General features: G+C 47.7%; 1 protein-coding gene and 1 long non-coding RNA gene across 3 annotated transcripts in view; one reads left to right on the top strand and one right to left on the bottom strand.

The window, feature by feature from the left end:
* The window catches only part of zbtb16b (zinc finger and BTB domain containing 16b), a 59,887-nt gene extending 54,517 nt beyond the window's left edge, over positions 1–5,370 (bottom strand). The window contains exons 1-2 of one of the 2 annotated variants that reach the window (XM_031583590.1): positions 5,275–5,370; positions 654–1,970 (exon numbers count right to left, since the gene is read on the bottom strand). In XM_031583590.1, the coding sequence (XP_031439450.1) occupies positions 654–1,882 (1,229 nt within the window). In that variant the 5' untranslated portion in view covers positions 1,883–1,970; positions 5,275–5,370. Of the gene's footprint in view, positions 1–653; positions 1,971–4,605; positions 4,780–5,274 lie in introns of those variants that run through there. The other variant, XM_031583589.2, reaches the window with a different exon arrangement.
* Positions 1–10,000, top strand: part of LOC116224343 — a 16,997-nt gene that overhangs the window by 4,182 nt on the left and 2,815 nt on the right. The window lies entirely within an intron of this gene.

A 10,000-nucleotide genomic window follows, 5' to 3' on the forward strand; every position in this document is an offset into this window, starting at 1 on the left:
TTTGAGCACAGACACATAAGGTGGCCCTGTTGGCTCTTAATGACTGTGAATGCAGCCTGTCTGCACGTGAAGCCTGTGGCCCCCAGTTAGAGCCCCCCCCCCCCTGCAGAGGCCCTCACCTGAGGTAGGTACAAAGGTGAACTGCACAGGAGGGGGTGAGGGGTTCAAGGCCTGCGTTAACTCTAAAGAAAATAGCCCCTTTCCCGCCAGCTGCCCCGGCAGGGCCTGCCTCCAGCAGATCATTCTGACAGGGGTCTCCCCGCAGGCCCAAAGGTCACGGCGCAGGGGTCAGCGGCCTGCTCCGCTCAGCGGCCCTCATTTCCTGCCCGGGGAAGCCTGGTCTGCTCACAATGCAAATAAGGCTTTCCTTGTGTGAGAGGCCAGAGAGTGGCCCCGGCAGAGAAGCCGGCCCAGAGCAGCGCCGGGCTCACCGCGCCACCTCCACCCACCACCACCACCTCCACCACCCACCACCACCACCACCACCACCGCCACAGCAGAGGAGTTAAGCTGAATCCAATTAGTCTGCCCTCAGGACATGCCCTATGCTGCATCTGGCCAACATCAACCAGCCCACAGCACAGAAAGACCCCGATGCATGGGAGAGGGTGGGGGAGTGTGTGTGTGTGTGTGTGTGTGTGTGTTGCACCTACCTATGCTGCTCGACGGCCTCGCTGTCAGGGAGCTCGACCCCACAGATGTCGCATCGGTCGATGGGCGGCTGGCTCTCCTGCTTGACGGCGGACGTGTAGTCGCCCAGCTTGCTGAAGAACTCGCGCTGCATGAAGCTCTGCTGCAGCAGGGTGCCGTAGGCGCCCAGGTCCATGGACATGGCCAGAGAGGGCGACATGGGCAGCCCCGCGGCCATGGACCCCGGCATGGGCAGCAGCGGCTCGCCCTTGTGGTTGGAGGGCAGGGTGGCGTAGAGCGAGGCCAGGTGGCGCTCCGCCAGTCCTGCCATGCCGGCGAGCCCGGCCGGACCCAGGTCCATCTGGGCCTCGGACATCCCGTCGTCGCGGGAGACGTGCAGCTCGCGGGCGCTGGTGATGACGCTGCTGCGGGTCGGGGTGCCGGGCCCGTCCTGGCTGCGGTTGGACTCGCCGCCGGCGCCGGTGGCCGTGCCGTCACCGTTGCTGGAGGAGCCTCCGTCGTGGCCGTAGGCCTCGTCCACCTGCATCATCTCCGTCTTGATGCGCTCCATGAGGGGGGTGGAGGCGCCGTGCGGGTGCGGCGCCAGAGACTGACCCAGGCTCATCAGACTGTCCACCGCCGCCTTGGTGGGGCTGAGGGTGGGGTGGCCGCCAGGGGGGGAGCGCGGGTCGGCCGCGTTGGCCAGCGCCAGACGGTGGTGGCGGGCGCCGCCAGGCGGCGCGAACCCCCCCTCGGGCATGGAATGTTTCTTGGAGGAGAGTGTGCTCTTGAGGTGGCGCGCCCGGCGCTCCTCTTCGTCCTCTGTGCCGCCGTTGTCTGTGAAGTTCATGTCGGAGTCGTGCTCCTCGGACGACTGGATGGTCTCCAGGATCTTCAGGCACTGCTCCTCGATGTACTCGATCTCCAGGATCTCGGCGGCGTACAGCAGATCGTCAAGGTCCTCCAGCTTGGCCTGCAGCGTGGCCGTGTAGGCGTAGTCCAGGATCTGCTGGAAGGTCTTGGGGGACAGGAAGTCCAGCGTGTAGTGCTGGCTGTTGCGGTGGAACAGGATCTCGAACATCTTGCTGGTGCAGGCCAGCACGGTGCGGTGCGCGTGGAACTCCTGGTTGTCCACCAGGATGACCACGTCGCACAGCGTGCCGGACAGGCGCATCTGATTGGCCTTGTGCAGCAGGCCCGTGGGGTGGCCCGGGTTCTGGAGGTGGATCGTGCCCATCTTACTCAAATCCATAGCGGCCGCTCGCTACAGCCCAACTCATCAGGATCCGCTGCGCTCTTCGGCTTCGATCGTGCGTCGTGTAAACAAGAGAAGGTCCAGTCTGGGGACAGAGAGAGAGAGAGAGAGACAGGAAGACCAGCGTCAGCCTCTTGTGTCTTTGTTCTACCTGTCTGAGGCGAGGCGGCCAGGGTTAAGGCAACATAATCAGTCTCTCCCGCTGGATCAGACACACCTAGGATTGCACTCGTGTCCACCAACACTCCACTCACACAGCGTTCACTCCACTCACTGGGACACAAACACACTTCTACTGGGGACACACCACAAGCAGGCAGGGCTGAGAGACTATCACCTGAATATGGGTTAGGCTGAGAGTGAGTGAGTGAGTGAGTGAGTACCTCCGCTTCTGCCTGATAACAATCTGTGCAGCTAACATCACATTCAGTGAGCCGCCTCGTAGAACTGCGACGTGCTGCGCTGTGCTGCGCTGTGCTGCGGCCTGCTCTAACAGGGCGGTACTCTCCACTTGTTTAGCACGTAATGCATTTCTCATCACAGATTCCCTGAAATGCAGGGACATGTTCCATGAAGTGTGTGTGTGTGTGTGTGTGTGTAAGAGCCTGTGCCAACCCCAAACAGCCTTTGCAGCATTACACGCATATTTCAGGCTTTAAAGCACAGATACACTGTCTCTACTTCGCTTCAAAACAAGACCTACTGGAAGAACTGGGAGAAGTTGGGCTCCCTCACCTTAGCATCTCGTCAACTATTTATTTGGAATCTAAATAACCTTGATTACGGGACGACTAAAAGATTTCTGTCCATGTTAATTAATTACACTAAATGTGCACATTCCTACAAATATCAAATACAAGATATTAATGACAATAATAAAATGTATATATATATATATATATATATATATAGATAGATATAAAAAAAATCATACCATTAAATCAAACCATTAACAATAATAGGCATAGTCCACACTCACACACACGCATACACAAAATATGTGGGCTTTATTATATATATATATATATATATATATATGTGGGCTATATAATGTTATTCCTTTTGGTGAAATAGGTAAAATAAAAGAACTTCAGGATATTTCTTTAAATCACAAGAAACACCAAAGGTAATCGGAAGAGAATACAACTTAACTCAAGATGTGGTTCTACTGTTCAGATACAGGTTTTTAATTATAATAGACTATGAACAGCAGTACTGTACCACGCAAAAATCTTTAAGTTACTACTAAATCTAAAAATCACAAACACAGAACTACAGAATATATATGCATACTTTAATATACTTTAATTTTATATTAATTCATAAAAAACAATAAGAAGACTTTTAGTGTCATGTGGAGATATACACACCAACGCGACGCAGTTGTTAACAATAGTTGAAATATAACAAAAATGCCGAGAATCAAACCATAACCCTAGGTCTAATGAAAATATTTAGAGATTAAAAATAAGACAGAGCAAATTCAAATAACAGACAAATGGCCGTATAAAGACACCGTATAAAAATATTATTGTTTACAATATTTACGCTGATATTTTAATTGAGATCATTGGACGCTGTCTCTCAACTGTCCACGTGTGAAGACATTATCGCGCTGCACTGTGAGCTGGCGTCTCGAGCTGGACGGGAGAGCGTTACTGCGTCTAGACACCTATCTCCATTTACAACCACAAAATCGGAAAATATCACACAAATTATGATCGACTGAGCCGTTACGTGCAGTGAGGTTACCCCCTCTATCCCCTCGTCTGCAAGCAGTCTGAGAGAAGCTGTGCGCCCCGACGCCTACATCATGGTATCATGAGCGCCGAACGTTAGACCAATTACCCCACTGTGCCTCCCGGCTCTTGCACTCGCCAAGTGCTCAAATAAAGATGATATTATTAAACCACACATTAAGAGCGTTCAAAAATCAATTTTTAACTGAGATGGCACGGTCACAAAAGTTATCAGGAAGCCGTATGAGGTTTTGGATGAGATGCTGGCTTTAGCCTGGGCTCATAGCCTAGCTTTCATCTATCTATGCGACTAGGGTTTTTTATTAGCCAATATATATTTATAATATTTCATTAAGGGTTGACAAGGTCAGACGCACGTTGAATAGGGTGGCTGGTTAGTGCTGAGGATTGAGCACTGCCACAGTAGATCGTCGCCGCTTAAGCATCGCCAAATACGTGCTCCGGTTTACAACGTCAAATTCCCCACGACTCCAGACATCCTCGCGACTTTAAGAAAAACCTGTAGGAGCCTACATTCGTTTTTAGAAAGGAAATGGACTCGCCGACACCTCAAAATACTTCACATGAGACGCAACAGCCCGCACGGCACGCTGCACGATTCTCCAGCGTCCAAGCAGACAGGATTCTCACTACTTCACGGATGACCAAGTTAATTTACTTTTGCCTACGAGCGAAGGCTTCTCTTAAATTTAGACTACTCGTACTCTGACAGCCATGTAGCCTACACTACGTTGTAGAAATAAACATTCCATGTCCTGCCCTCATACGCAGTCATTTAACACCAAAAGGTAACAAGACAGTAGACAGTTTGCGGCGAGCGATCAGAAGAATTCACTGTATTTCAAAGCAACACATTGTCTGGTTGTCTCCCACTGTAAATGCGAACACACGCGCATGACACGTAAGAGTGATATTTTCGCACATCTAGCTAAACAACCAGAGTTTTTTTTTTTAACTTACCTGGGGTTGACCCTTATTTCATGTAGTGCTGTTATGACGGCATTCGCATGGTTAGGTACTGTAGTTTACAATGCCCGCTCCTCACACACTAAACCAGGACTCCGTGCGGGTTAGCAAATCATTACCACGGTGACGTCAGGCCATTGACTCACACTTTTCCCTCCCGCTCATTGAGAGCGAAAGGGAGACATCTATGGGGCTGTTTCTGTGTGCCTAGCAGATTAATTGTTTTGGAAACGAGCAGGTTAATTAATAGACGACAGCTAAGGGAAATCCTCAAAGCGCAGGTCATCGTGTGCAATCTCACAAAATACTAATAAAAACAAATGACGAGGGCAACAAAACTTTTAAAAGTGGGACATTTAGTGAGTTTCCAAAATGTCATGAGTCCAATAAACGACCAACACCAATATTACATCACTTCGCTTTCACGCGACTGCGTTTTACAGCTCTAATAGACTATTGCAAATATTTGTCAACAAAAAACAACTTTGTATTGTTAGAGCAGCGAAGGTTAGTGCATGAATGAAATAGCCTACATCACATGTAGACTTAAAACAATTGCATATTGAGGACTGCAATGTTTTACATTAAAGGTATGACGGAACAGATATTTATAATGTCATCTTGTTTTGAAATATGTGCAAAAATCCAGTCTCTTCAAAATACCTGGGAGTGCTTGTGACCTCACGTGGCACTGTGCACCGCTTGTCTAGCAGGCTCTGACCAGAGCGGCCATATTCTTTTATGACCGGATGTCAGATTTGGGCGTTAAAGTTGTGTTTCCCGCGATAAACAACTACCTAGAGTGTTTTCTGTGCGCGCTTTTCGTCTTTTGTCGTTGCCATGAGTTAGACTAACTAACCACACAGCCAATATGTGACAAATGGAACATTTCAAACTGTCGACCAGCCGGGGGTAACTCTTTGGCTGTTTGTTTGAGCTCGCATTTTCAGGTGTGCTTTGCAGATAAGACCTCTAAAGTTTACGATCTCAACCACAGCAGACAACCCAAATAGCCCAGCCGCTCCAAAGTCTCTTTTGGGCTCCTGCACGGCCTGCTTCGGTGATGCACGCAGCCGAGTTTTTGCACCAAAAACCCAAACGCTTCTCTACTCACAACATGCATCTAATTCCAAACAGACCAAAGCAACATTCGTCACTGTGGCAGGGTTTGCTAGAAGGTCTTATTTCTTTCTAGGTCTAAATCAACAGGCATAGTTTGCAAAGGACTATTGGACAACATAACATGGTATTTCCATTGTACTCCGAGACTCTCATCATATTAGTACGTCTAGTGAGTCTATTTCTTTAAGATATGTCTGTTTTGGACATATTCTTCATGCTGGTTGAATTATAATATTGAATTCGAATCCGTGTCAGAATTGAAATCGTATGTTTTCTAATAACTTTGCTGTTCATCCACAGCCACTTAAATGTCACTGTGGCCTTAGCTAACTCAGCGGTTGTGTTCTTCTCTTCTGTAAACTCCCCCAAATATTTCCTGACACATACTACTGTCCCTTTCTGTAAAACTACCCACAAACAGTTTTGGTCCCATTGTATTAGTGGGCTTTGAAAGGTTGACTACCCTTCAAAAGGCTTATCCGAGGCAGCAGTGGAGAGCTGGTGAATGGAGCCCAGCCCTAAAGCTGCCCCCTGCTGGAGCAGGTCAGGAGCAGAGGGCAAAGGGAGATTTGGATGAACTTTTTTTTTTCACTACTTGACATGCTGATTGTACTTCACAACACAGAGGCCCACCAAACAGAGGCTGGGCCATTCAGCGCCGCCGACAACAGGAGCTGGACTCGGGAAGCTTTGAAGTTGCTGCACAACCGCAGGAGGAAAAATGTGGAAATGCGATGTGGGAAAAAAAAAAAAAAAAAAAAGAAAGAATAAAAATGTTTGCCTGTTGCAGAAGCGTGCCTGAAGTTGCACACGGTGCCTGGTCTCTGCATTGATTTTCTGCTCTCTTCAAAGCTGTGCCATGCTTGGGTTTCATCAGCGGCTTATTTCAGGCATATTAGCGTTTGAAACAAAATCCATAGAAATTAACATCATGCAGTAAGAGTTATTTTCAACAGGCAAGGTTGCGTACTCGCCACACACACACACACACACACACCAACACACACACTCACACCAACACACACACACACTCACACAGACACACACTTACTCACACACACACACTTACTCACACACACACTGCCTAACAGTAGGTACCGAAGGACAAAACTACAGAGCAAGCTTTCCCCCCTTTCCCCCGTGTGTGTTGGTGTGTGTGTGTGTGTGTGTGTCTTTGAAGACAGTGGAGTGACATTCCTGAGTCTGTGCTCAGATCAATGGGCTGAGCTCTCCTGTGTGAGTGGAGTGGAGCTCCCCGCTCCTCTGGTTCACCCTCTGCTCCTCTGGGTCGCTCGCTGCTCCTCTGGGCGGCCCTCCGCTGGAGGAGTGGAGGAGCAGAGGTGCGGAGGAGCCCCTCTCTCCTTTCTCTCGCCCTTCTCCCTCCGCTGGAGGTGTGGAGGAGCCCCTCTCTCCTTTCTCTCGCCCTTCTCCCTGGGCTGGAGGAGCGGAGGAGCAGAGGAGCCCCTCTCTCCTTTCTCTCGCCCTTCTCCCTCCGCTGGAGGTGTGGAGGAGCAGAGGAGCCCCTCTCTCCTTTCTCTCGCCCTTCTCCCTCCGCTGGAGGTGTGGAGGAGCCCCTCTCTCCTTTCTCTCGCCCCTCTCCGTGTGCTCAGCCAGCTGCTCCCCACAAGCACAATTCCAAATTCTTTCCGGCCATTGTTCACCTTTGTGGGGGTGTGCGTGGGGGGGCAGGACCCTTCAGCCTCTGTACTGTTTAACCAGTGAAGCGCTCACAAACAACAGAGTAATCATATTACAGTGTTCCTGGGAAAGAAGTGGCCACTATCCACAGGGAATCTTCACTAATCCCAAAGAAGCCACTGTGTGTGTGTGTGTGTGTGTGTGTGTGTGTGTGTGTGTGTGTGTGTGTGTGTGTGTGTGTGTGTGTGTCTGTGTGTGTGTCTCTCTCTCTCTGTGTGTATGTGTGTGTGTGTGTGTGCTTTTCATCTCATGTCCCTTGTAGTGGCCTGAGGGTGGTGAATCCTGTAAGCAGTGAAGGATGTAGGATCCTTTCAGTGTTGGGGGGGGTTGAGCCTCCGTGAGCTGCCGTGCCAGGAGAGGGGATTAAAGATGTGGCACTCCTGAGGAGATGGGCCACAGGACTAATTAGTCTGCATGAATACAGGAGACCTGACTATTTGTTAAACTTCTGGCTTGGGACGTGCCCAGGTGCTATTGTCGCTGAAGGGATAAATAGATATTTAATTTGGCCCGTGTTTCAGGGTGATACTATAACATGCCATGAATTATACACGAATCTGGCTGTTCAAATCGGATGAACGCTAACAAACAGATTCAACTCACAAGTAATGCGATATGAGGATACACTATGCAACATTAAAGTGAGGATTCAAAAAAATTATCATTTATCATGACCTAATGAACTGAAAATAGACCTTAAAATGGACCTCTTTCCCCCTGAGTATGGCACTCATAGCAGTGTCCTGGGTCCTGTGGTGCTGAATAATATTAATTATGAATATTATTTAGCATCATAGAAGTTTAGCTTGATAATATGATCATTTGATTTCTTACTTGACTCAGCTATACAACTCGATAATTGACCTCTGCTGCCATTACGGCTCTGTAGCGGGTTTCATTTCTTTGTCAGTAATTTAAATAGGAATGCTTGGGTCATTTAACTGCACAAACAAAAAGCCTTACGAAAACAGAATCAAGCTTACTCAATATATCCACTGGTGAAAATCCAATTTATTCGGCACATTTTAATCAAAGAGATGAAGTGTTTACGTTTTTGTATGTCCGTGCTGAACACATTTCAGATCAATAATTTCTTATTTTTTCATTTGCAGTATCAACCAGTTGATATAGCGCCATCTAGAGGTTAGCTCAAGCTAGTTTTTGTTGTAGTAGCCTAATGTTTTACAGTAGGCCTACGTAATGCGTTCTACCACCAGACCAAGCGGCTTAAAAAGCAAGCCAGACACGCATCGAGTTATTAGCATTTTGGTGGCGGGCTAAATTCTAATATGAAATGAAGAATTATGAGGATCTAATGCCATGCTACGAGCTTGAACCCTGGTTGGGTAATCTGGAATAGCCCGAGAACTGAACTGTTACTGCAAATTAAATGTCTGCCATCCAACTGTGCAGAGGAAAAACCAAACATCGTCCCATTAAGATGATCTACCCCAAGTGTTTTTTTTATTTAATTTTTTTGTATCACTATCTTGCAATTATATATTTTGATATATGTTGATTTTGGGGGAGTAGCCTCACCAGTAGCCTATCAAATTTAAGGATCCAACTTCATTTGGCAAATATGATCACTGTAAAATGCTTAATTTGTACCTATTGCTGAAATACATCAACGGTATTATCAATATTTCCAATGGTCATTTCTGGTGATTTCGCCGTGATAATTCAGCCGTGCAGATCCGTCGGCAATAATGTGATAAGGTGCCTGGCATTTGTGAAAAGCAGCTGTGCGTCACCTGCTGGACAAACGCAGACATGACTCTGAACTCCACGGCTGCTCTTCAGGAAAAAGTCCTCTTTAGGATTGGCTGCAGGCGGCGGTCGCCCTGAATGGCTGCCATAAAAAGGCTCTGCCGCCGCTGCTTCACTTAAGTGAACTCTACGGAACGGAAGGGCACCGTGGTAGGTCAGTCAAACGTAATTCTAAGTGAATGTCTGCCGTGAGGAAGAGCACAGAAAGTCCCGTGGAAACAACCCGAAATATCTTAAAAGCAGAAGGGGTCCATTAAGACAACCCTACCGCACTTACCCTAGGAGCACGGACGACGCGGACATCTTAAGCTGATGCACCCTACGAAAAATGCAGTTCTAGTTATTTAAACCAAACCTCTTCGTTAACGTATTTATGTGCCTGATTAATATATCACAATTATATTGCATATGTTTACCCGTTGTTTATGCTGTTTTTAGAGACAAGCAGGCAAGGACAAGAAAAAAAAAAAAAAACACCCCTTCATTTTAACGTAGTCTACTTCTACGTCATGTTTTGACACGTATTTCCAAGTTGCTCTGGGCTATTTTCACACTAAAGGAACTATCCAATATATTGGCAAAAGGTCTCTCTTCTCTACACAATTCATCACATTGTGCGTGTTATACATTTCATCACATTCCTTCAAAACTAAGCCAAGACTAAGCACACAGACGTCTGAAATAGATCTACGAGACAAGTTTGAAAAAAGAAATACTTTAATACTTTTTATCATCAGAGTTAGTATTCAGCGGTAACACTTTCATGGCCAAAACCAGATTTGATACAGACAAGTAACCA

Source organism: Clupea harengus, chromosome 17 (genome assembly GCF_900700415.2).
Source record: "Clupea harengus chromosome 17, Ch_v2.0.2, whole genome shotgun sequence".
Classification (NCBI taxonomy): Eukaryota; Metazoa; Chordata; class Actinopteri; order Clupeiformes; family Clupeidae; genus Clupea; species Clupea harengus.